The sequence below is a fragment of the Eubalaena glacialis genome, chromosome 4 (genome assembly GCF_028564815.1).
Source record: "Eubalaena glacialis isolate mEubGla1 chromosome 4, mEubGla1.1.hap2.+ XY, whole genome shotgun sequence".
Taxonomy (NCBI): domain Eukaryota; kingdom Metazoa; phylum Chordata; class Mammalia; order Artiodactyla; family Balaenidae; genus Eubalaena; species Eubalaena glacialis.
In genome coordinates, this window is record NC_083719.1 from 127,798,427 (window position 1) to 127,825,873 (window position 27,447).

Genomic DNA, 27,447 nt, shown 5'->3' on the forward strand with positions numbered 1-27,447 from the left:
TGTACCTTAACCTCTATATATTTTGGTTGGTAGAGGTGTACCTTCAGGGTAGACTCCTAGAAGTGAGATCGATGGGTCAATACGAAACTGATTTTTGGCCTGCTGGATCTGTCCATTTCTGAGAGACAGGTGTTGAAGACTCCAACTACGATGGTGGACTCATCTATTTCTCCTGCAGTTCTATCAGGTTTTGCCTCACACAGTTTGACACTCTATTGTTCAGCACATACACGTTAAGAATTGTTACATCTTCTTGGAGAACTGACCCCTTTACCGTTATGTAATACCCTTCTTTATCCCTCGTAACTGTCCTTACTTTGAAGTCTGTTCTGTCTGAAATTAATATGGCTACTCTTGCTTCCTTTCAATTAGTATTGACATGGTATATTTTTCTCCATTTACTTTTTTTAAAATTTTTTAATTTTATTTATTTTTTTATACAGCAGGTTCTTATTAGTCATCAATTTTATGCACATCAGTGTATACACGTCAATCCCAATCGTCCAATTCATCACACCACCATCCCCCCCCGCACCGTGCCTTTCCCCCTTGGTGTCCATACGTTTGTTCTCTACATCTGTGTCTCAACTTCTGCCCTGCAAACCGGTTCATCTGTACCATTTTTCTAGGTTCCACATACATGCGTTAATATATGATATTTGTTTTTCTCTTTCTGACTTACTTCACTCTGTATCACAGTCTCTAGATCCATCCACGTCTCAACAAATGACCCAATTTCGTTCCTTTTTATGGCTGAGTAATATTCCACTCTATATATGTACCACAACTTCTTTATCCATTCATCTGTCGATGGGCATTTAGGTTGCGTCCGTGACCTGGCTATTGTAAATAGTGCTGCAATGAACACTGGGGTGAATGTGTCTTTTTGAATTATGGTTTTCTCTGGGTATATGCCCAGTAGTGGGATTGCTGGATCATATGGTAATTCTATTTTTAGTTTTTTAAGGAACCTCCATACTGCTCTCCATAGTGGCTGTATCAATTTACATTCCCACCAACAGTGCAAGAGGGTTCCCTTTTCTCCACACCCTCTCCAGCATTTTTTGTTTGTAGATTTTTCTGGTGATGCCCATTCTAACTGGTGTGCTGATACCTCATTCTAGTTTTGATTTGCATTTCTCTAATAATCAGTGATGTTGAGCAGCTTTTCATGTGCTTCCTGACCATCTGTATGTCTTCTTTGGAGAAATGTCTATTTAGGTCTTCTGCCCATTTTTGGATTTCTCCATTTACTTTTTTTTTTTTTTTTAATTTTATTTATTTATTTTTGGCTGTGTTGGGTCTTTGCCTCTGTGAGAGGGCTTTCTCCAGTTGTGGCAAGTGGGGGCCACTCTTCATCGCGGTGCATGGGCCTCTCACTGTCACGGCCTCTCCCGTTGCGGAGCACAGGCTCCAGACGTGCAGGCTCAGTAGTTGTGGCTCATGGGCCTAGTTGCTCCGCGGCATGTGGGATCTTCCCAGACCAGGGCTCGAACCCGTGTCCCCTGCATTGGCAGGCAGAATCTTAACCACTGCGCCACCAGGGAAGCCCTCTCCATTTACTTTTAATCTATATGTGTCTTTATATTTAAAGTGGGCTTTCCTTTCTTTTTTTTTTTTAATAAATTTATTTATTTATTTTTGGCTGCCTTGGGTATTCGTTGCTGCGCGCGGGCTTTTCTCTAGTTGTGGTGAGCGGGCTTCTCATTGTGGTGGCTTCTCTTGTGGCGGAGCACAGGCTCTAGGCCCGCAGGCTTCAGTAGTTGTGGCTCGTGGGCTCTAGAGCGCAGGCTCAATATTTGTGGCGCACGGGCTTAGTTGCTCCGCGGCATGTGGGATCTTCCCGGACCAGGGCTCAAACCCGTGTCCCCTGCACTGGCAGGCAGATTCTCAACCACTGCGCCACCAGGGAAGCCCCTTTCTTTCTGAAAAGGTTTTTCAATATAGAAATTTTTTAACATATGCAAAAATACAGAGTAGTATTATAAATCCCTTGGTACTAGCCACCCAGCTTCAACAATTAGCAACGTGTTAGCAACAATGGCCAATCTTGTTTCACCTAGACTCTTACCCACTCCCTATGCCTGACTATTTTGAAACAAATATCGGACATCATGTCATTTCATCCTTAAACATTTTGGTATGCAGCTCTAAAAGATAAAGATACTTAAAAAAAAATAACAATACCATTATTATCCCTAAAAAAATGAATAATTATCTTAATAGCATTAAAAAATCCAGTATTTAAATTTCCCCAAAGGTTTCACACATTTTTCTTTCCTCCCTCCCTCCTCCCCTGGTCCCTTTCTATCTTTCTATGCTGTGTTTGAATCAGGAATTAAAGTCTATACACTGCGTTTGGTTGATAGGCCTCGTAAGTCTCTTCTAATCTAATGCTGTGTTATTTGATAATAGGAGCTACTAGTCACATGTGATTATTTAAATGAATTTCATCTTAGACAGATTCAGGCCCTCAGCTGCACTACCATATTTCAAGTGCTCAGTAGCCACAGGTGACTAGTGGCTAACATGCTGGACTATGCAGATAAAGAACATTTCCATCACCACAGAAAAGTTCTGTTGGATGGTACTGATCGCAAAGGTTTCCTTTCCATTTTCTTTTTCATACTTTGTTTTCTTTTACAATGTTTCTTTTATTTATTGAAGAAACCCTGCTGTTAGTTTCATACATTCCCAGAGGCTTTTGCTGATTTTTCTTCTTTCTTGCTTTCTTTTAAATTGATTTTTCTTATTAGTCCTTTTTTTCCCCTCTCTACTGGCCTAAAAGCTTTATATTCTTTCAGTATTCTTTTAGGGGTTAGCAGTATGAACTTAACCTTCAAATACCCCAGCTTCCACATCTGTAAAACAAGGGTAACAACAGTACCTACCTCACTGTGTTAGGGGGATTAAGTTTATCTTGAAAGTTTTAAAATAGTGCCTGGACACTGGAACGTTATCTACAAGCATTTTCTACATTTACTACATTCCAGAGGTTTTGATACTGACCAGATGCCAATCGTGTTTATTTTTGCTTTTCTCTTACACAAATGACAACTCTACAGAAAGGAATACTTACTCGGCAGCGCAGGGACCGTTTGATCAGAAGATGCTTGTGACGAGGATAGAGCTGTGAAGCACAGATTGGCTGGAAGTCAGGCTGTAAGAGGCGCTGCTGAAGGGTGGTCACTAGCATGAAAGGCAGAAACCAAGCTTGGTTTACAGTGACTTGCTCAAAATCAGACGTATATGAGATAATTACACAAAATAACACTGCCTTTGTGAATAGTGCTCTTCAAAAAACTACAATACAGAAATTTGACAGACGTTTTAAAGTTCTTCAAATGATTACATCTATTTTATTTTCTACATGATTCATCTTAGTACTAACAACTATGCTATTAAAAATCTCAAAAAAAACCCCTCAACTCACAAGGCATATAAGTAACAAAAACAGAATTAGATGTAAAATAGAAACAAAGCAGAATCATGTATAAAATTACCCTCTGTTAAATTTACTGGTCTCGCATAATAGTCTTCAGGTAGAGGTTCCACTTCATCTACAGCCTGAGCTGGCTCAACCTTGATCTCTTTCTGGTCCTCTCCTTCTTTAAGGCTAAAAGATAAAAGCCATCATTTCTCAAGGGTCCACCTCAATATCTTCAAAGCCCATGCTATCAATAATTGAAGTATTCCTCTATTGTAGAATATTCTTTCTGTTTAGGTTTTTCCTAAGTATGAGTATCTTCTTCCCCATTGGCAACTGCTATTAACTTTAAAGCCACATTCCTTCAATATTCATTTTGATATCAGCTTTTTCCCTCAAAGCCATTTAACGTCCAAACTTACGAAAGTCCAGCAAGGGTACTGATGGTTGTACCAGCTCGTGGTCGCTGAAGCCTGGTTCCAAGACCATATTTGTCCTAAACAGAGTTCAGAAATTCCTATTAGAAATTCTACTTTTATATATCCTGTGTATCAAAATAAAGAATTTTGGGAGGGACAGCATGAGAAGCTCAGGGAAATAAGCCAAAAAAAAAAAAAGCTAATTTTAAAGCTTCTTTTAAAGAGAGTAATTGTAGCCCCACATCATCTTACTCTTAAAATAATAACAAAAGCACCAAACATGGAGATTGAAACTACATTAATACAGTGAAAATGAGCAAAATGTGATAATCTAAGAATATCTAAGCTATGGCTTAGACCAGAACTATGTCGAGTATCTAAGATACACAAATGAACGTCTTCTTGGAACACCAGTGATCATCTGCTAACTTCTTCAGGGTTAGCAAGAATCATAAAAGAGAACTTACCACTACATGAATAGTATGTTGCTGTAGGCCCCAAAATAGCAGCAGGTTGCAACAGAGACAAAAAATGCAGCATAAGATAGAAGCAAACTCATACAGCAGGCAGGTTATATGGGAAAGTTGGAAGAATAACACATTTAATTCAAATTCCTCTCCTAAATACACTAGTGCATATGCTGATTATACCACTGGATTGTTCAAAAAATTCACTGAGACTTCATAAAAATCTCTGGCAAATATAGATGCTTTGCAAGTTTTAATGTTTTACTGAATTCTAAACTAGATATTTTTATATGAACCTTACCAATTCTCAGGGTTTTAATGCCTTAATTCTCATGCAGAGGCAGTACAAGAAGTTAATTAACCTTTACAGGTCTCATTCCCTTCAGCGTAAAATGGGGAGATACCACCTACTACACAGGATTGTTGTGAGAATTAAACAAAATAATATGTATAAAGTGCTTAGCACAGAGCTTGACACATCATTGCTATTCAATAAACATTATTTATTAAATGCCAACCTGCGTGGCTCCAAGCAAACACACAGAAAATAAACTGTTCTGTGAGAGCAAATAAAACTTGGGGGACAATAGCAAAAGCTCCAAATCCTAATTTCTTGCTTCTAATTGGTAGTTTACAAACCAGTAGAGAATGACTTTTGTAAATAATTCCTATCAAAAATTACACCTGCATATATCACTACTTATTTAACCACAAGAATGCTCTGTGTAAAAGTCAGGGTTTTTTATACTGGAGAAATATTGGAAGGGGCCAAAAAATTATGGTAACTAAAGCTGGGAAACCACTACTACCAGGATGCCAAAGGTGGGTGGGCTACAGGGTAATATGGATAAAACCTACCACTCGCCCATATTCTCCTGACTTTCTGTAATATCCGAAAGCTGTAAATGTGGGTGCCTACAAAACTAAACAGTAGCCTCTTTAGGAATGATCAGAAGAGAAAGGGGTGTGACGGAGAAAGAAATACAAATGTACTTAAAACTCAAAGAACTCAAACAGAACTAATGATATGGCAAAAGCGTAACCGCTGGACTTAGACATCTATCGCCGGAGGAACCTTTTTCTGCTAGCCATCGTTCAGGAATCTAGGGACAATGGCCACTTTCTGAAATGTTCCCTGTTCTTATGCCACACCGGTCTTGATCCATGAATTGCAAACTCCTTTTTGTACCAATCTCTCACCGAAAAAGCCAAAGGCATGTAGTTTCTACGCCGCGCCAGTTTCTTGCGATCTCGCTCAACCTTCTCCTTCTGAGCAAGCTGCTGGTAATATTCAATCAGTTTGTTCATCTGTAAGAAATCAAAGACTCAGTATTCATTTCATGAAAAAGCTAACAAGAAACTTACAAAATTAATCAACTCCACTGACTAGGCATATAATGAATAGACAAGACAGATTTATTAAGGTGGGCAAGTTTGCCCTCTTCTTCAAAAAGAATTTGTCTTCATTACATGATCTATTTTCAGAATTGAAATGGAACCTTCAAGTTCAACAACAGGAAGAAATGAGCAATGAAAAGGCTTGGAAATTTCATGTTCTCCTTTCACTGCTCTTTAACTTCATTGCTTACTTCCCCGCACAACTGCTCCTATTTTCTCTGCATGACCAGAGGACCACCTATTTCCAAGGATGTGACATTTCATACTTTATTTTCTCCCACTCTCCATCACATATTTTCATTTAAAAAATATATTTTAATCATAAAAGCAATATATGATAACCGTGAAAAGTTCAAACAATACAGAAACATAAAGAATAAAAAGTGAAACTTCGCTTTTATCTCTCACGCCCAAGTCCACCCTTCCCCTCACCACAGGTATCCACCATTAGAGTTTAGATATCTTTCTTACACACTTACAGACACGGGTATGATATTATATCCTGCATACATTAAAAAATGCATGTATAGACATATCGCTTTTATATGTGTAAAATAAATACAGCTCTTTTTATTTTTCATATAAGGGGAAAAAACATACTATTTTAAAACTTTTTCACTGTAAGTGCCATGAACTTTCCATTCAGTACAAATAGATCTACCTCATTCTTTTTAAAGGCTGCATCTTATTAAACGGTACAGATGTCCTAAAGGTATTTAACCATTTCCTCTGAGAGCACTTAAATGGTCCCCTGGTACCCACTCTTGTCCTCTCAATTCAGCAGTAATTATTTTTTAGAAACACTAACCTGATCCTGTCAGCTCTTTTGCTTTAAAGGCTTCTCAGACTCCTTAACTTGGTCCACAATGTTCTGCACAGTCTGACCCCAGATCTTTTCTCCATTCACCTACTGCTATGCTCCACTCTGGCACACTCGCCTTCTTGTCTATAACTTGCTTTGCTCCTTCCACTTACAAGCTCTTTGCCTATGCTGTTCCTCCGCCCTGAATTCTTTCCCTTCTCTGCCTGTCATCCTCAGATCCTAGCATAATCCTCAGATGTGGACCTACCTAGTTGAAATTCCCCCTAATAAATGCCCACATGCACAGTTTCTCTCTCCTTCATACTACCTTGAGTTTTTCCTTTATCTGGGGATTATTTAATTGATTTTTGTTTTCCCATTAGACTTAAGCTGTATGAGGGTAAGGACCATGTATTCCTATTGTTCAGCACAATCCCTGACACACAGTATGCAGCACATGCTTGATAAATGTTTGATAAATGAATATACATATTTTTGTGCATAAGTACAAGCATTTCTGTAGGTCAGGGTCCAGGAAGTAGATACTGCTGAGAGACCAAGAAATCTGTACTAATTTACACTAACAACAGTATATGTGAAAAGGTCAAATTCCATACATTCCCATCCAAGATATTTTCAGTATTTCTAATTTTTGCTGATGTTATAAGTGAATAATTATAAATTATTATTTAATTTGCAGTCTGTACAACTTCATTTCGATAGCATTTTATCATCTTTCTAAAATTCTACTTCCAGGGGCAACAAAATCAGTTCTAATGTATACTGCAGAGATCAATTCACTGTGAACTATTAAAGAATGTCTAAATCATGATTCTATAAGCAACCACTACTGAGTCCAACGGCATCTTCCAAATAAGTGGTGTTTCCAAGAGTTAAAATGTTTATATGTTGATGATATTTCTGAGAACAAATGGACCCTTAACACAGTTGGTGGGTACGTGGAAAACAGAAACGTATCATTTCCCTTTTCCAATTCACAACCTGAGTACAGAACTAAAACTACACCTAGGTTTCTCTATGAACTTAAGTCAGACTGGAAAAAACTGCCACTGTGATTTAATGTCTTACAACGAGAAGCACTTTCTAAGTGTAAAAAACACCAAAATACACATCATGGATTTATAAGCATACGCCATATACACTGATAAAATGGTCTTTTTCTTCATCTTTTCTCATTTCATCCTCTCTCTGATGACCCTTTACTTACCCGTTGCGTGTGAGGATTTTCAGGTTCCTGCCAACCACCACTAGCTGCAAAATAAAGGAACATTAACAAGACTTACATAATTTGATTTTACTTTCACAAAAACAGGTCATCTGCAGGCCACAAAATAAAGCTTAAAAACATAAAATCACAGAATTTTCAAGAAAGAGTCCTAGAAATTATACAGACTGAAGGGCTCAGAATGAAATTTTTTCTTTAAATATAATGATGGTGATAATAATAACCACCATTAGGACCACAACTACAACTAACACATGTATAACTTCTGCGCCAGGTATTTGAAATGTATCACACTCCATTTTATCCTCGTAATAACCCTCTGAGAATTTCCCTGGTGGCTCAGTGGTTAAGAATCCACCTGCCGATGCAGGGGACACGGGTTCAAGCCCTGATCCGGGAAGATCCCACATGCTGCGGAGCAACTAAGCCCACGTGCCACAACTACTGAGCCTGCGCTAGAGAGCCCGCGAGCCACAACTGCTGAGCCCGCGTGCTGCAACTACTGAAGCCACAGCGCCTAGAGCCCGTGCTCCACAACGAGAAGCCACCGCAATGAGAAGCCCGCGCAACGCAACGAAGAGTAGCCCCTGCTCGCCGCGACTAGAGAAAGCCCCCCGCGCGCGCAGCAACAAAGACCCAACGCAGCCAAAAATAAATAAATAAATAAATAAATAAATTCATTAAAAAAAAAATAACGCTCTGTGGTAGGGACTCTCATTATTAGTCTTATTTTACAAATGAGGAAATTGAGGCTCAGAGAATTAAATAACTTGCCCAAAGTCATAGAGATAGTAAGCGGTAAAGCCAGGATTCAAACTCAGGCAGTCTGACTCCAGAGAACTTGCCCGTATCTGCAACACTGGGCAATTTCTGTGTTCTACGACCTCAGTTTAGAGAAGAGTTTCTTACATAAGAGACAAAAGCACAAATCATATGGGAAAAGATTATTCCAGAAAGCTGAAAGTAAAACCATAATGAATACTTTCAACAAATGGTGCTGTAACAATTTACAAAAAATTAACCTCGACCCTTACCTCACAACATTTACAAAATTTACCCTGAAATGGTAATAAACTTATATGTAAGAGCTGAAACTATAATATTTCTAGAAGAAAACAGAAGTGAAAATCTTAGCGACCTTGGGTTAGGCTAAAGTTTCTTTACTAGAACACAAAAGACACAACTATAAAATAAAAAATTGATAAACTGAACCTCATGAAAATTAGAAACTTGTAGGGCTTCCGTGGTGGCGCAGTGGTTAAGAATCCGCCTGCCAATACAGGGGACACGGGTTCGAGCACTGGTCCGGGAAGATCCCACATGCCAAGGAGCAACTAAGCCCGTGCGCCACAACTACTGAGCCTGCGCTCTACAGCCCACGAGCCACAACTACTGAGCCCACACGCCTAGAGCCCGTGCTCTGCAACGAGAAGCCACCGCAATGAGAAGCCCACGCACCACAACGAAGAGTAGCCCCCGCTCGCCGCAGCTCGCCCAAGTGCAGCAAACAAAGACCCAATGCAGCCAAAAATAAAATTAAAATAAAAATTAAAAAAAATTAGAAACTTGTGTTCTTCAAAAGACACAGTTGAGAAAATAAAAAGGCAAGCCGCAGACTGGGAGAAAATATTTGCAAAATATATATTCAACAAAGGACCTGTATCCACAATACAGAACTCTCACAACTCAATAAAAAGATTAAAACTCAGTTTAAAAATAGGCAAAAGATTTGTACAAACACTTCACCAAAGAAAATACATAGATGGCAAACAATCACATTAAGAAAATGTAAATTAAAACCACAATGAGGTATCACTACCCACTCACTAGAATGGTCAAGATGAAAAAAAAAAAAACAATACTAATAGTTGATGAGGAACTGGAACTCTCCTACACTGCTGGTGAGGACCCAAAATAGTACAGCCACAGTAGAAAACAGTTTGGCAGTTTTCAGTCAAGGAAAACATACACTTAACCCTATGACTCAGCAATTCCATTCCTAGGTATATACTCAAGAAAAATGAAAATACATATTCACACTAAGATTTCTAGGCAAATGTTCATCGCCAGCTTTATTCATATGAGCCCTAAACTGCAAAAAATTCAATGTCCATTAACTGGAGAATGAATAAACAAATTATGGTATATCCATACAATAGAATACAACTCAAAAATAAAAAGCAAAAACACGAACGAACCTCAGAAGCATTATGCTAAGTGAAAGAAGACAGACACAACAGACTAAACTACTCCAATTATATAAACTTCTAGAAGAGGCACAATTACAGTGAAAGAAAGAAATCAGTGGCAGTCAGGGGCCAGGAGGTGGGGGGAAGGAAGTGACTGCAAAGGGGCATGAGAGAACTTTTTGGGGTAACGGAAATGTTCTATGATCGTAGAGGTGGCTACATGGCTATACACATTTGGCAAAAATCAAAGCATTTTACACTTAAAATTGGTGAGCTTCATTATATGTAAATTATATCTCAATAAAGCTAACCAAAAAAAAGGGGGGTGGGAAACTGTAATGAGATGACATTTCACAACCATCAGTTTGGAAAAACTTGAAAGAAGTCCAACAATGCTAAGAGCTGCCGGAGATCTGGAGCAATGGGTAGTCTACTCATATATTATTAGTGGGAGCAAAAATTGGTAAACCATTTTGGAGAGCTAAACATGTACACATCTTAAAACCACCAATTTTACTTTGTTATACAGAAAAACCCTTGCTCTTGTGACAGGAAACACACACAAGAATGTTTCTAACAGCACTGTTGTCAGAACCGAAAAATTGAAAACAACCTAAATGTGAAGAAGAAGAGTGAAGAAGTAACCTGTGGTAAGTCATGCATGAATCACCCACCATCACAACTACATACCACAAACCTGATAGAGATAAATTGTAGCAGGATGCACAAAGCATGGTTCTATTTGTTTCAAGTTGAGAAGCATTCTTTGCTAGTGGCTACATACATACATGAAGAAGTGCAAAAACATGCATGGAGACTGATGACCATCTGAATTCAGGATTGTGATGACTATCTCTGTCTAGAAGGCAGAAGAAGGCAGATGCAGTGGGGGGAAGGCTATACAATGGGCTTACACTGTTTTGGTTATGTTTAATTTCTTAAGCTGGGTGATAAGTTCATGAAAGTGTATTATTTGTATAATTAAAAATAACTTTTTTTCCAAATAAAAAGGACTCCTTGTTAAGTTCATGAAAGTGTATTATTTGTATAATTAAAAATAACTTTTTTTCCAAATAAAAAGGACTCCTGTTGAAGGTGACACTATAGCCCCCTGCAGGAAAATGCAGCAATAACATCCTTAAGTACAATATTTATATTTTAAAAGTTGCCTGAAGGCAATTATGAAAAATAATTACGTGAAAGAAATGTTTTAGTAATATTTTAGAAAATCTGAATGTTTTACCTAATTGTGTTTTTAGAACTGGTGATTTATTCTAAATACAAATTTGAGAGACATTAAAAAGTTTCTGCATGTTACTGACACAATGGCTTACTTACAAATAAACAGATAGTTCTAACTAAAGTGGTTTCAGGGCTTCCCAGACACCAGTGACATCATGGAAGAAATGAAATTATCTGTACTCCTTAAGAACTCCTAGTATTCAATTATCACTGTCAAGATACCCTAGAGGAGCTAGATTTCTAGAAACAAGCACAACCTTTAAATTCTGAAAAATAAATTCTCCAATCCTAATAGCTTACAGCCCAAAAAGTATTAAAAAAGCACTTACAGAGTAACAAACTGAGAAATCCATTTGGATTTCTAGGCTTCAGTTCTTTAACTTGATAAAAAGAAACAAAATACAAACATGGAAAAAATACACTTTAACTCACTGAACTAAGTGCCACTTTGAGGTTGTTTTTTACATTTAACATAAATTCATAAACAAATTCAAACAATTTACTTGCTACACTGACATTAAAACACACACACACACAAATATTTACTGACAATCTAAGAAGATGCTACAGAAACTTTCCAATATAAATCACATTTCAGGAAATGCCTACCCACCAATGAGCATTTTTAAGGGACTTGTTTAGTTAACTTTTTGTTTTTGAATAGTATTTTATCAACATAATGTATGAAGTTAGAAAAACAACCAAGAGCTCAAGCATTCTAAACCAAAGGGCGAACTCAAGAGAACCAAGGATTAAGTTTTAAGAATAGAGTTGAATCTAAAGGAACTTCACCCATATTTACTTCCAAACTATGTAAGAATCTGTAGAAAACTTTCAGCTGAAGTCCATCTTCATTTTAGTTATGTCAAATAACATAATGAGTTTTTAATTGGCTTCCTCATGTAAATAGTAAGTAGATATTTTTAATGGAAATGTAAAAATGGGAATTTTTAACAAGTCTAAAAAGTTTTCACAAAATTAAACAAATGAAATTTCAGAAAGAAAAAAGACAATGGGGAGGATTAACCAAGATGGCGGAGTAGAAGGACGTGCTCTCACTCCCTCTTGCGAGAGCACCAGAATCACAACTGGCTGCTGGACAATCATCGACAGGAAGACACTGGACTTCACCAAGGAGGATACCCCACGTCCAAGGACAGAGGAGAAGCCACAGTGAGACGGTAGGAGGGGCGCAATCAGAGTAAAATCAAATCCCATAACTGCTGGGTGGGTGACTCACAGACTGGCGAGCACTTATACCACAGAAGTCCACCCACTGGAGTGAACGTTCTGAGCCCCACGTCAGGCTTCCCAACCTGGGGGTCCGGCAACGGGAGGAGGAATTCATAGAGAATCAGACTTTGAAGCCTAGTGGGAATTGATTGCAGGACTTCGACAGGACTGGGGGAAACAGAGAACCCACTCTTGGAGGGCGTACACAAAATAGTGTGTGCATCGGGACCCAGGGGAAGGAGCAGTGACCCTGGGGGAGACTGAACCAGACATAACTGCTGGTGTTGGGGGGTCTCCTGCAGAGGCGGGGGCTGGCTCTGTTTCACCGTGGGGACAAGGACACTGGCAGCGGAGGTTCTGGGAAGTACTCCTTGGCGTGAGCCCTCCCAGAGTCTGCCATTAGCCCCACCAAAGAGCCCGGGTAGGCTCCAGTGTTGGGTTGCCTCAGGCAAAACAACCAACAGGGAGGGAACCCAGCCCCACCCAGCAACAGTCAAGTGGATTAAAGTTTTACAGAGCTCTGACCCCCACAGCAACAGTCAGCTCTACCCACCTCCAGAGCCTCCCATCAAGCCTCTTAGATAGCCTCAACCACCAGAGGGCAGACAGCAGAAGCAAGAAAAACTACAGTCCTGCAGCCTGTGGAACAGAAACCACATTTACAGAAAGATAGACAAGATGAAAAGGCAGAGGGCTATATACCAGATGAAGGAACAAGAAAAAACCCCAGAAAAACAACTAAATGAAGTGGAGATAGGCAACCTTCCAGAAAAAGAATTCAGAATAATGATAGTGAAGATGATCCAGGACCTTGGAATAAGAATGGAGGCAAAGATTGAGAAGATGCAAGAAATGATTAACAAAGACCTAGAAGAATTAAAGAACAAACAAACAGAGATGACCAATACAATAACTGAAATGAAAACTACACTAGAAGGAATCAATAGTAGAATAACTGAGGCAGAAGAACGGATAAGTGACCTGGAAGACAGAATGGTGGAATTCACTGCTGCGGAACAGACTAAAGAAAAAAGAATGAAAAGAAATGAAGACAGCCTAAGAGACCTCTGGAACAACATTAAACGCAACAACATTCGCATTATAGGGGTCCCAGAAGGAGAAGAGAGAGAGAAAGGACCAGAGAAAATATTTGAAGAGATTATAGTCGAAAACTTCCCTAACATGGGAAAGGAAATAGCCACCCAAGTCCAGGAAGCGCAGAGAGTCCCATACAGGATAAACCCAAGGAGAAGCACGCCGAGACACATAGTAATCAAAGTGGCAACAATTAAAGACAAAGAAAAATTATTGAAAGCAGCAAGGGAAAAACGACAAATAACATACAAGGGAACTCCCATAAGGTTAACAGCTGATTTGTCAGCAGAAACTCTACAAGCCAGAAGGGAGTGGCATGATATACTTCAAGTGATGAAAGGGAAGAACCTACAACCAAGATTACTCTACCCGGCAAGGATCTCATTTAGATTTGATGGAGAAATCAAAAGCTTTACAGACAAGCAAAAGCTAAGAGAATTCAGCACCACCAAACCAGCTCTACAACAAATGTTAAAGGAACTTCTCTAAGTGGGAAACACAAGAGAAGAAAAGGACCTACAAAAACAAACCCAAAACAATTAAGAAAATGGTCATAGGAACATACATATCGATAATTACCTTAAACGTGAATGGATTAAATGCTCCAGCCAAAAGACACAGGCTTGCTGAATGGATACAAAAACAAGACCCATATATATGCTGTCTACAAGAGACCCACTTTAGACCTAGGGACACATACAGACTGAAAGTGAGGGGATGGAAAAAGATATTCCATGCAAATGGAAATCAAAAGAAAGCTGGAGTAGCTATACTCATATCAGATAAAATAGACTTTAAAATAAAGAATGTTACAAGAGACAAGGAAGGACACTACATAATGATCAAGGGATCAATCCAAGAAGAAGATATAACAATTATAAATATATATGCACCCAACATAGGAGCACCTCATTACATAAGGCAATTGCTAACAGCTATAAAAGAGGAAATTGATAGTAACACAATAATAGTGGGGGACTTTAACACCTCACTTACACCAATGGACAGATCATCCAAAATGAAAATAAATAAGGAAACAGAAGCTTTAAATGACACAATAGACCAGATAGATTTAATTGATATTTATAGGACATTCCATCCAAAAACAGCAGATTACACGTTCTTCTCAAGTGCGCACGGAACATTCTCCAGGATAGATCACATCTTGGGTCACAAATCAAGCCTCAGTAAATTTAAGAAAATTGAAATCATATCAAGCATCTTTTCTGACCACAACGCTATGAGATTAGAAATGAATTACAGGGAAAAAAGCATAAACAACACAAACACATGGAGGCTAAACAATACGTTACTAAATAACCAAGAGATTACTGAAGAAATCAAAGAGGAAATCAAAAAATACCTAGAGACAAATGACAATGAAAACACGACAACCCAAAACCTATGGGATGCTGCAAAAGCAGTTCTAAGAGGGAAGTTTATAGCTATACAAGCCTACCTCAAGAAACAAGAAAAATCTCAAGTAAACAATCTAACCTTACACCTAAAGAAACTAGAGAAAGAAGAACAAACAAAACCCAAAGTTAGCAGAAGGAAAGAAATCATAAAGATCAGAGCAGAAATAAATGAAATAGAAACAAAGAAAACAATAGCAAAGATCAATAAAACTAAAAGCTGGTTCTTTGAGAAGATAAACAAAATTGATAAGCCATTAGCCAGACTCATCAAGAAAAAGAGGGAGAGGACTCAAATCAATAAAATCAGAAATGAAAAAGGAGAAGTTACAACAGACACCGCAGAAATACAAAGCATCCTAAGAGACTACTACAAGCAACTTTATGCCAATAAAATGGACAACCTGGAAGAAATGGACAAATTCTTAGAAAGGTATAACCTTCCAAGACTGAACCAGGAAGAAGCAGAAAATATGAACAGACCAATCACAAGTAATGAAATTGAAACTGTGATTAAAAATCTTCCAACAAACAAAAGTCCAGGACCAGATGGCTTCACAGGTGAATTCTATCAAACATTTAGAGAAGAGCTAACACCTATCCTTCTCAAACTCTTCCAAAAAATTGCAGAGGAAGGAACACTCCCAAACTCATTCTATGAGGCCACCATCACCCTGATACCAAAACCAGACAAAGACACTACAAAAAAAGAAAATTACAGACCAATATCACTGATGAATATAGATGCAAAAATCCTCAACAAAATACTAGCAAACAGAATCCAACAACACATTAAAAGGATCATACACCACGATCAAGTGGGATTTATCCCACGGATGCAAGGATTCTTCAATATACGCAAATCAATCAATGTGATACACCATATTAACAAATTGAAGAATAAAAACCATATGATCATCTCAATAGATGCAGAAAAAGCTTTTGACAAAATTCAACACCCATTTATGATAAAAACTCTCCAGAAAGTAGGCATAGAGGGAACCTACCTCAACATAATAAAGGCCATATATGACAAACCCACAGCAAACATCATTCTCAACGGTGAAAAACTGAAAGCATTTCCTCTAAGATCAGGAACGAGACAAGGATGTCCACTCTCACCACTATTATTCAACATAGTTCTGGAAGTCCTAGCCACGGCAATCAGAGAAGAAAAAGAAATAAAAGGAATACAAATTGGAAAAGAAGAAGTAAAACTGTCACTGTTTGCAGATGACATGATACTATACATAGAGAATCCTAAAACTGCCACCAGAAAACTGCTAGAGCTAATTAATGAATATGGTAAAGTTGCAGGATACAAAATTAATGCACAGAAATCTCTTGCATTCCTATACACTAATGATGAAAAATCTGAAAGAGAAATTATGGAAACACTCCCATTTACCATTGCAACAAAAAGAATAAAATACCTAGGAATAAACCTACCTAGGGAGACAAAAGACCTGTATGCAGAAAACTATAAGACACTGATGAAAGAAATTAAAGATGATACCAACAGATGGAGAGATATACCATGTTCTTGGATTGGAAGAATCAACATTGTGAAAATGACTATACTACCCAAAGCAATCTACAGATTCAATGCAATCCCTATCAAATTACCAATGGCATATTTCACGGAGCTAGAAAAAATCATCTTAAAATTTGTATGGAAACACAAAAGACCCCGAATAGCCAAAGCAGTCTTGAGGGAAAAAAACGGAGCTGGAGGAATCACACGCCCTGACTTCAGACTATACTACAAAGCTACAGTAATCAAGACAATATGGTACTGGCACAAAAACAGAAACATAGATCAATGGAACAAGATAGAAAGCCCAGAGATAAACCCACGCACCTATGGGCAACTAATCTATGACAAAGGAGGCAAAGATATACGATGGAGAAAAGACAGTCTCTTCAATAAGTGGTGCTGGGAAAACTGGACAGCTACATGTAAAAGAATGAAATTAGAATACTCCCTAACACCATACACAAAAATAAACTCAAAATGGATTAGAGACCTAAATGTAAGACTGGACACTATAAAACTCTTAGAGGAAAACATAGGAAGAACACTCTTTGACATAAATCACAGCAAGATCTTTTTTGATCCACCTCCTAGAGTAATGGAAATAAAAACAAAAATAAACAAATGGGACCTAATGAAACTTCAAAGCTTTTGCACAGCAAAGGAAACCAGACGAACAGACAACCCTCAGAATGGGAGAAAATATTTGCAAACGAATCAACGGACAAAGGATTAATCTCCAAAATATATAAACAGCTCATTCAGCTCAATATTAAAGAAACAAACACCCCAATCCAAAAATGGGCAGAAGACCTAAATAGACATTTCTCCAAAGAAGACATACAGATGGCCACAAAGCACATGAAAAGATGCTCAACATCACTAATTATTAGAGAAATGCAAATCAAAACTACAATGAGGTATCACCTCACACCAGTTAGGATGGGCATCATCAGAAAATCTACAAACAACAAATGCTGGAGAGGGTGTGGAGAAAAGGGAACCCTCTTGCATTGTTGGTGGGAATGTAAATTGATACAGCCACTATGGAGAACAATATGGAGGTTCCTTAAAAAACTAAAAATAGAATTACCATATGACCCAGCAATCCCACTACTGGGCATATACCCAGAGAAAACCGTAATTCAAAAAGACACATGCACCCGAATGTTCATTGCAGCACTATTTACAATAGCCAGGTCATGGAAGCAACCTAAATGCCCATCAACAGACGAATGGATAAAGAAGTTGTGGTACATATATACAATGGAGTATTACTCAGCCATGAAAAGGAACGAAACTGAGTCATTTGTTGAGACGTGGATGGATCTAGAGACTGTCATACAGAGTGAAGTAAGTCAGAAAGAGAAAAACAAATATCGTATATTAACGCATGTATGTGGAACCTAGAAAAATGGTACAGATGAGCCGGTTTGCAGGGCAGAAGTTGAGACACAGATGTAGAGGACAGACATATGGATACCGAGGGGGGAAAACAGCGGTGGGGTGGGGATAGTGGTGTGCTGAATTGGGCGATTGGGATTGACATGTATACACTGATGTGTATAAAACTGATGACTAATAAGAACCTGCAGTATAAACAAACAAACAAAACAACTAATACTAAACTTTCATTGGGTTATTTGTATGGAAATATGTTAATATAAATGTTTCAGACATTACATGAAATTTCTAAAAATCTTATATGTTCTGGTATAATGTTATAAGTCATAATCCTAGTTATTACTTTAAAATGTATATCTCAGAAATAACTAATTTTCTTGTCAACTGCATTATTATGAACTTTCATCAAATCTTTAACCGTGGTCATTTTTAAGTCTTTTGTCATTTACAGACAGTTCTGGGTGTACTCTGATGCTTTTGTAAATATGTTCCTATAAAAGGGTTTCATCTTCAGGAAATTCATGGAAAAGACTCTGACAAGTATAGGTTTCTGGTACATGACTGTACTGCTGAAGTGAATGAATAAGCATTTTCAGAACTCTAATGAAAAACTGATGAGCTCATAAAAGTGCTAACAAAAGATCAAGATAAAAAAAAAAATTAATTACATGGGACTGAGTGAACTGATGAGGATGAGTATACTTGTTGTGACTTTCTGGTTGAATTTAAAAAAAGAAAAAATCCCACAACGACTCAGAGGCCAAGAATATACAAATCAATTTTCACTGCAAAGTAAAGGAGCTGTTACAGTGGAGGATTACTGGACTGAATGTCAATATTATGACATAGTATGAGTGTGTTTCATGTTTGGTAATTGCAATCATTGTTGCTTTTGTTGTGGTCATCCATGTACAATGCTTGGTGTCAGTCTATTTATCTCTTGTAAAAATAAAATACAGTGTGTGTGGGGAAAGAAAAAAAAAAAAAAAAAAATCCTCATGCCAAAGAGACACATATTGGGGTGACGAATTTTGCTCCCCTACAATAATACATGTCACACAGTGTTTTAAGCACTGGAACTACAAAAACTCATATGATCTTCAGCTAATGTCTATGAAGTAGATATTTAAATATCCTTATATTAAAGATGAGGAAAGTGAGGCACAGAGATGAACGTAATCCAGGCATTGCCACATAGCTACAAATTGTTGAACTGAGATTTGAACTTAGGCAAGTTAGCTAGTGATGTTATGTCCTTAATCACAACGCATATTGTTTATATAGCTAAATGTCTTTGGTCAATGTTCTTAAATTATTAAATCCTTTTTAATAAATTAAAAAAAAAAAAAAAAAAAAAGACAATGGGGAGTTAGTGCTGCTGTTTATATAAAAAATAAACAGCAACTCAAGATTTTGAACTGATTGTAATAAAGAGTGTTTCTACTCTCTGATATTAACCATGGAGTACAGGATATGAAAAAATAAAGGAAGTTTCCTAATAAAGGTAAATGCAACCTCTGCTTCGAAATGCTCAAATGATGGAGAGGTAATTTAATACCTTAGGTTTTCTTTAGGTCCAAACATACATAACTTTTCTGTTTCACTTATGATACATATAGATGTATCTTTGAGCATGTGTTTGAATGCTCCAGGATAGGTACTTGGACATGTAATTTCTGGGTAAAAGAATAAAAGCAATTTGAAATTTTAATAAATGTTGTCAAACTGCTCTCTAAAATGGCAGCAGACAAAAGAACTATTTTCCCATATTCTTGTCATACTACCAGATTTTTAAAATTTTGCCAAATGAATGGAAGAAGTTTTAATTTGCATTTTCATGATTACTAGCAAAACTGAACATATCTTTTTGCATATTTATTGACTTAAAAAAAATCACCTCACCAAGTTGTGTGCAAGAAAAAAAATCCAATGATTTGTGCACACTTTGGTCATTGACCATCTTTATTTCCATTTCTGAAAGCTGCTGTTCATATCCTCTGACAATTTCTTTCTATTGGGTAGCTTTCTGATTTCTAAGGGTTCCTTATTTTTGGTTATTTATCTTTAGACTACTATATATGATCCAAGCTTTGTTACTTTTATCTTTTAGGTTTGTTCATGGTGTGTTCCACCATCAGGAGCATTTATTTTTTATGAAGAACATTAATCTTTTGATTCTAAAAAAGTATCAGATTTATAAATGCTGTTTTACCAACTTTAAGAAAATGAAATAGTTTACCAAGTCTCAGATGAAACATCATGGTCCATGTGAGAATGTGGGAACATAGACGATTTAATGACAAAATGCTCTGAATTTATCGCCTACCTCCCAACAGGTAACAGAAATAATGATTTGTGTGCAATTATAGCACTGCCGATTTCACAAAATCTCATGTTGAAGTCCGCCTCACTCACCCACAGATTTGTCTGCCATGCCCACATCTCTAGATGTCCAGCGACAAAATCCACAGGCCAGATAATAGGCTTTCTTCACCGTGGTCTTGGCTGGGTCATCTGGAAGCTGTGTGGAAATGCTTGTTGCCCGAGTGGAGAGGGTGTGCATACAGCCGGGACAGTCAAAGCAGTTGGCGCATCTAGGACACGACAAACAACCATTGATTCATTCAACAAATATTTACCGAGCACCTACTATGTGCCAGACATTGTTCTACATGTTAGGAATTCAAGAGAGAACTATAAGGGAAGGGTGGCTCTCAAGCAAAAAGAAATTAAGAAGTACTCTGAAGAGGCTCCTACAAACTTCATTTTAAAATTTCAAAAGTATTACGATAATTATTTTTAAACATGCAATCATCATCAAAGTTCCTGAAGAGTTACAGCATGACCCAATCCTACTCCAGAGAAGGAACCACTGTTAACAGTCTGGAGTTAACTTTTAGACTCTTTTACAGACCACAAAGATTTCTGTGGGACAGAGAAATGTCACAGCTTATGACTTTAGAGAGGACAGACCAATTGCACAATGGAAAACTGAGAGGCAACAATACAATAAGCTGTGAAACTGGATTTGGAAAATAACTGCTTGTTTGTTGTGCCAGTGAGCTGAAACAGATACCAAACAATGCTACCAAGATGAAATGTTTCAGCAGCGGGGCATTTTCAGGGCTTTCTGCTCTCTTTAGGCATTACTCTCCCTAGTGAAACACTCAACATTCCCCTACAGGCTCCCCCATGCCTTGTTGTTTTTAACTTTCCCACCATCTGAGATTATCAAGATTTCACCTCCAGTCCTGGACTTGTTCTGACGTTCCATTCCATAACTCCAATTTTCTGTGATATTTTGCTACTAGATAATATCCTCAAATAAGGATAATAATAGTACCCACCTCATAGGGATATTTTGAGGATTAAATGACAAAATTAATGTATGGAAAGCATACAAAACTGGTTTATAAGGAGCTGTTTCTCCGGGACAGGAAAGACAAAACAGTGGTTCATATCCATGGAGGTACAGAGGTGTGACTGGTTACAAGGGACTTCCACACCATGCTAAAAACCAAAATGGCACCAGTAGCAGTGAGTAACAGATCTTGGTTTTTAATACCAAATCTTGGTTTTTAATACCAATCTTGGTTTTTAATACTACCCAGATCTTGGTTTGCAATACCAATCTCGAATAAAAGGTACCAGGGCTCCTTGGAGAAATGGCTAATTCTAGGACTGGAGCAGAAAATATAGAGGATGAGCCTGGAGTAAGTAAGATATTCTCAAACAATTGAATAACACTTCCCTCCTCCTCAATGCCATATAATGACGGGGGTATGCCAAAGGGAGACGGAAGTCTACTAAAAGAGGTCCCAATGGCCAAAGTTGGAACAATCTGAGCTAAAAAAAAAAAAAAAAGTAGTACTGGATTATAACCTAAAGTATAAAATAAATATTCACAAGCCCATACTGCTTGAAGTAAATGACTAAATAAATAAAAAGGGGAGAAGAGAAAAATCTTCCACACAAAAGAATTCCAAGTAATACATGGAGATAGCCTTCATGGAAGGGGATCATAACTCCCCACTATTTAAGTGTGGGCTATAATAGTGTATTTCTTTCCAAAGAGTACAATATGGAAAAGGAGAAGAAAAAAAAAAGAGAAACATTACACCAGAGAAACCTGACAAACACTAGCTCAAGCCAGGTAATCAAAGTTAACATCAATAGTGATGTCATGTTGGTGGTATATACCTTTGATATGATGTGATGAGAGATGCACTTTACCTGTATGGTTCTCCTCTCCACAACACATTCCCCCAGCTGATGAGAAAAACATAAGACAACTTCCAATTGAGGGACATTCTACAAAATATCTTACCAGTACTCCTCAAAACTAAGGAAAGTCTAAGAAAATATCACAGCAAGAGGAGCCTAAAGAGACATGACTATTAAATATAATGTGGGTATCCTGAATAGGATCCTAGAACAGAAAAAGGAGATTAGGGGAAAATTGAGGAAATCTAAATAAAATATAGAGTTTATTTAATAATAATGTTACCAATAATGTTCATTAGTTGAGACAAATATACCATACTAATATACGACATTTACAATAGGGGAGACTGGGTAAGGAGTAACGGGAATTTTCTGTATCATCTTCACAGTAATTCTTAAGTCTGAAACTGTTCTAAAATACAATTTATTTTTTTAAAATGAAAGTTTCATCTTTGGCATAAGTGATGCTAAAAAAAGAAAAACAGCTTGTTAAAAATGAGAGTTAATTCCATGTGCTTTTTTACCAGCTATTAAAAAAATAGTCGGGGAAAATAGAAAAAATTGATCCCAGTCTTACCTATTCTTTTTTAGTTTGGCTTCAGCCGATGGCATATTTTCTAAACAACTGGGACAATAATGGGAGTCCACCTAGAAAGTAACAAGAAATCAAAAAATCGGAGGAAAAGACATTTAGCTTGGCTTGTATATATGTCTATGCCAATTAGTGAAATTTAAAATACATTATTCTGCAGCAGAGGTGAGAGATCATTGATCTGGCAAAGAACCTGGACTGTTTTCAGCATCGGGTTTATTCTTCAATCACCTGTTGTTTTCTTAACCTCTGGATTTCCTGAAATCCTTCTATTTTTCCTTTCTGATCTTTCCTATCCCCTTTCATCAGGGTTTTATGTATTAGACGTGTTAAAACATGTTTATGTAAAAGAAGATCTCTATGATAATCTAAATAGATTAACAAATAAAATAACCCAATTTATGAGGCTGTGATCAAATATCTTTCTATCTAGTCCAGCTTTGTGTGACTGCAATAACTTGACCACACAAACTGTTAAGAGATTTTAAAAGTTTTCCCATTACTGAGGTATTACATGTTCACTGAAGAAAAGCATACATTAACATTTACAAAGTCAGCTGTAGCCAACCAATTAGAGAATTTTAAATGGCAAATTAAAACTACTAAGTTAACAACATAGTCTTATTGCATTTAATGCAAAAACATAGTACAAAAATTAAATTCATTGTATTTTTTTAAGGACTAAGTATTTTCTTTAATGTAGTAGATCCTATTTGATAATTCTAGAACTCTAGTCACCTGCAGATGGACAGATTCACTTGAATATAAATACTATGACAGAAACTGTTTTCTTTTTTCATCATCTGCTTATACAGAACCACCTTTGACAAGATAAAGTTACTGCTCAAATAAGTCTCCAAGAACACAAAATATAATACTGTTAACTTATATTTGCACTTACTATCATAAAAGGCAAAATATAATTCATTCCTCCCTGTCCCCTTTCCAAATTATGCTCATCCCTTCATGTGAAGCTCCAATCCCAGGCTTGTCATTAGAAATTTCTGGACTGCTTCAGCGCTCACTAGCATCATCCTTCCCCACACCCTAATGGCCTCCATTTCACAGGTGCACACCAGTCTGTAAAGATGCAGTCACAGACTGAATGTCCTAGCTGAAGAGATCCTTACAGATCATGGAGACTCAGCTCCCTAATGATCACCAAATGAGAATCTAATCCAATAAATTCTGGAGGTGGAGCTAGGACAGCATCCTAAAGAGAAAGGACCTGCCAAAGAATAAGCATACAAAGTGCTAATGGAGATGGAGGGAAAAAAAATCATGTATATAATACAGCATTGATTTTTCTCTTGTGTTATTTAACTGCTTTCTCTGACTATTCTTAACAGTATGAAAAATATTCCCAATAAAATAATAATTATTCATAATGTGTAAAATGGCGTATAGTATAGGACATATTCTCATATGCATTTTTAACCGTCCAGGGATCCTCACTGAAGTCCTCTGAATCAGGCTGCTTGGTTTCAAATCTTGGTGCCCCCCTCCCAACCACAAATTTTTGGCTGTGTGACCCAGCGCAAACATTATGTGCCTCTTTCTTTAACTGTAAAGTGGTTTTTAAAAAAAGATATCCATTCTAATTTGTAGGATGATTAAAGATTATGTAAAGCACATGGCATACAGAAAGTACTGAATAAGCATTAACTATGTATTATTACTAATCAGCTTTTCCTTCACGAGACTGCAAGTTACTCAACAGCAAGATTTACGTCTTAACGCGTCTTTTAATCCGCAGAGCCTACTGAATGAACAACATGCTCCAAGTGCTGCAGAAGTTCTGGGGTTTTGTTATTTGGTGATTTTTTTTCCGGGGGTCTTTTACATTTTGAGCAATCCCACCTCCAACGCCCACTTGCGCGAGTGAAGGTCAGAAATGTACCCTCAGGAGAAGCGCCATGAATGTAACACTTTGAGCTTCTTAAACGACAGACCCGATTGTAAGCGCTTTTCACTCAGCTCACCCCATCCCAACCTCTTATCTGCTCCAGGCCTTGGGCTGGGTCAGGAAACAGAACAAGGCAGTTGTTAGAAGGCCCAGTTTCTGCCCAAGCAGGGGCAGAATTTCCAGGATGGGAGGGGCTTGGATGAGAATGCCCGCGGACCTCCCCACTCCCTCAGTCAATGCTGGAAAGACGATATCTCGCCCCTCAAGTGGCCTGAACTAAGCACCCCCATACCTTTTTTCCCCTGACCCACCCAATTACCAACCCCCGCCCCAGGAGATGGCCAGGGTCCCCAAAGTCAAGTTTGTCCCAGAGGGCGCTCTAGAACAGAAGGGCCGCTCAGCCCCACCCAAGGCCGCTCCTCCTTTCCAAGTGACAAATTACGTACGTATAAGCAAATTAAATTACAGGCAAATCTGAGTGACGGAAGGCAAAGCCAATCAGCATGCTAGGAAAATTACCACCCGCTGGGCGCGGTGACTAGGAGGAACCGCCTCCCCCTCCCCCCACACACACACACTCTTCATGAGACGACTGCATTACCTCGTGAGACACACATTCCAGCGACCGCAGCTCGCTACAATAGCGGCAGAAGTAAAGCTGCGAGAGCGGGGCCCGAACCTTCTTTTCTCCCTGGACTACGTAGAGAACCCGCTCCGATTGCAGCAACGACGCCATCTTGAGGGGGAGGAGTCAACGACGCTCTCGTCGCATCACGTGACTGGAGAGCCAGCGTTTCCTTGGCTTCCCTCCCTGTGTCTTTCAACGTAGACTTTGACGTAAGGTTTCCGAGCTGGAGGGGCTTTGCGCCGGACGAAAGTCAAAGTGCGCATGCTCAGCTGGGGTTCCAGTTTTTTGTTTTTTGTTTTTTTCCCCCGCCTCCATCTTCCCCCTCCACCATTTTTGTGAGCGTCAGCTGTCCGGGCTGAGCTTAGACCTTTTTTTGAGAAGTACGGAGTCGCAGAACAAATCCAGACAGACTCAGTGCGCTCCTTTCCTTTGTATCTAACAGAAAGGAAGGCTGCTCTTCCGTTTTATTTAACACTGCCTCTACCGCCCTCACCTTCCAGACAAACATCCGGAAGTTAGGGAGGGTCTCTGAGACAGAGTTTCATTGGAACTGGAAAACTAAGAGTCCACACCAGCACTTGCTTCTGACAGTCTAGCTGCTGACCTATAGGAAACTTTCACGGACGTTATCTCGTTTGAAGTTTCTTAGATTGAGCTCCTCCACGCAGAAGCCATATCTCATTCATTTTCAGGTTTCGCATATTTAGCATTAGGACTAAGTCTATACTGTGGGTGTTCAATAAGTATTGCCTAATGAAGGAGTGGAATCAATGAATGAACAATGTTGCTAGGTGTCGTTTACATTTTTCTAGTGCATAAACTAAAGCTTAGACATGTAAAATAACCACTTAGAGCTGGGCTGGCAGAGACTGGAGCCCATGTTACCTGCCATCAGTTCAGTGCTTTTCCCTTTGTACTAGTGTTGTATTATTACCTATCGATATTAGAGTTGGTGATTGAGAAGAAATAGAACTGAATAGTAATATTAGTTGATGTTTATTGAGCACTTATTGAATGGAGAACACTGTGTCAAAACTATACATACATTGCCTCATTTAATTTTCACCAGAACTTCAAAAGGCAGGTAGTATCATTATCTCTATTTTACAGTGCAGGAAACTGAGGTCCGGGTGCCCTTCTCCCAAGAAAGCCTGGCCATCTCAACTGGGGCAGACTGAGATTCCTCTGCTCTGTGACTGGTAGTCACCAGTAGCAGAATCCCCAATGTGTAGGTAGGGACCAGCCTGGGCCCTGGGCAGCAGCAAGGCACAGGCACTGGCACTGCAGACCGGCACTGGGAGCAGAGGGAGAAAGTGAGTCATAGGAGGATACCTGGCTGGGTTTCTGAGGCTCACAGGGCCAGCCTGCTTCAGTGGTGCTGGCAGGTTTTACCAAAACAGACAACAGCCACGGGTTGGAGTTTGCTGACGCCCTGCTATAGCCTCCTGGGGTAGTGGACTGGATACCTTAGAATTATCATATACTAGAAAGATCCTAGTTCAATACTTGTATTTTTCAAATGGAGAAAATGAGGTCCTGAGCGTCAACATGCCCCAGGAACATGCCCCAGGTTTTCTCACTCCTGGTACAGTATTCTGTTTTCTAATTCCATAAATGCAGTTCCCTGCACACTACAGCAGTTCATTTATATTCACAGCAGAGTAAGAAACCAGTTGCTCTTCTAACAACACTTAGAAAGAGAAGAAAGCAAATGCAAAGGAAAGTGGAACATTAATTGATAGCCTACTCATTTTTGCCCTGGAACTTTGCTGGAATTGCATCAATCCCATTATGGGCACATGAGTTTCACACCTCTAGAATGCTCTCTGCTTGGCTTAAACAGTAATTTCCCAAGCATACCTCAAACCTAACCAAGGCTTGTTCCCGCTGCCCATCTCTTCTCTGCTTAGTAGACTAACCGGAAGCTAATGCTAATTCTGTGGCACCATGGAACACTTCCTCTGTGTTCTGCTGAGGATGCAGGGAGGTGAGATGGGCATCCTCTTTCGGCTGGAGGATGCACAGGGTGACTTCAGGTTAACCACTGCAGCTATTACCCAATTGCTGCTAGTGCTTAAGGCAGACCTCAGGCCCCTGAGGTGCTGGCTTATAAGAGATAGCTGGTGGCCATGCACTCTCTGTGCCCACTCACCCCTGAGAACTCGCAACTGACACAAGAGACCATAGCTCTCTGTGAAATAAGGGTAAAGTCATGGAGCTATAGAG

General features: G+C 38.7%; 1 protein-coding gene across 2 annotated transcripts in view; it reads right to left on the reverse strand.

Annotated features, from left to right (window-relative positions):
- Positions 1–25,353, reverse strand: part of DCTN4 (dynactin subunit 4) — a 38,680-nt gene extending 13,327 nt beyond the window's left edge. The window contains exons 1-8 of one of the 2 annotated variants that reach the window (XM_061189868.1): positions 25,195–25,353; positions 22,673–22,743; positions 20,287–20,465; positions 7,742–7,785; positions 5,514–5,621; positions 3,850–3,923; positions 3,504–3,616; positions 3,080–3,189 (exon numbers count right to left, since the gene is read on the reverse strand). In XM_061189868.1, the coding sequence (XP_061045851.1) occupies positions 3,080–3,189; positions 3,504–3,616; positions 3,850–3,923; positions 5,514–5,621; positions 7,742–7,785; positions 20,287–20,465; positions 22,673–22,743; positions 25,195–25,329 (834 nt within the window). In that variant the 5' untranslated portion in view covers positions 25,330–25,353. The remainder of the gene's footprint in view (positions 1–3,079; positions 3,190–3,503; positions 3,617–3,849; positions 3,924–5,513; positions 5,622–7,741; positions 7,786–20,286; positions 20,466–22,672; positions 22,744–25,194) is intronic. The other variant, XM_061189869.1, reaches the window with a different exon arrangement.
- Between the last annotated feature and the right edge of the window lie 2,094 nt (positions 25,354–27,447).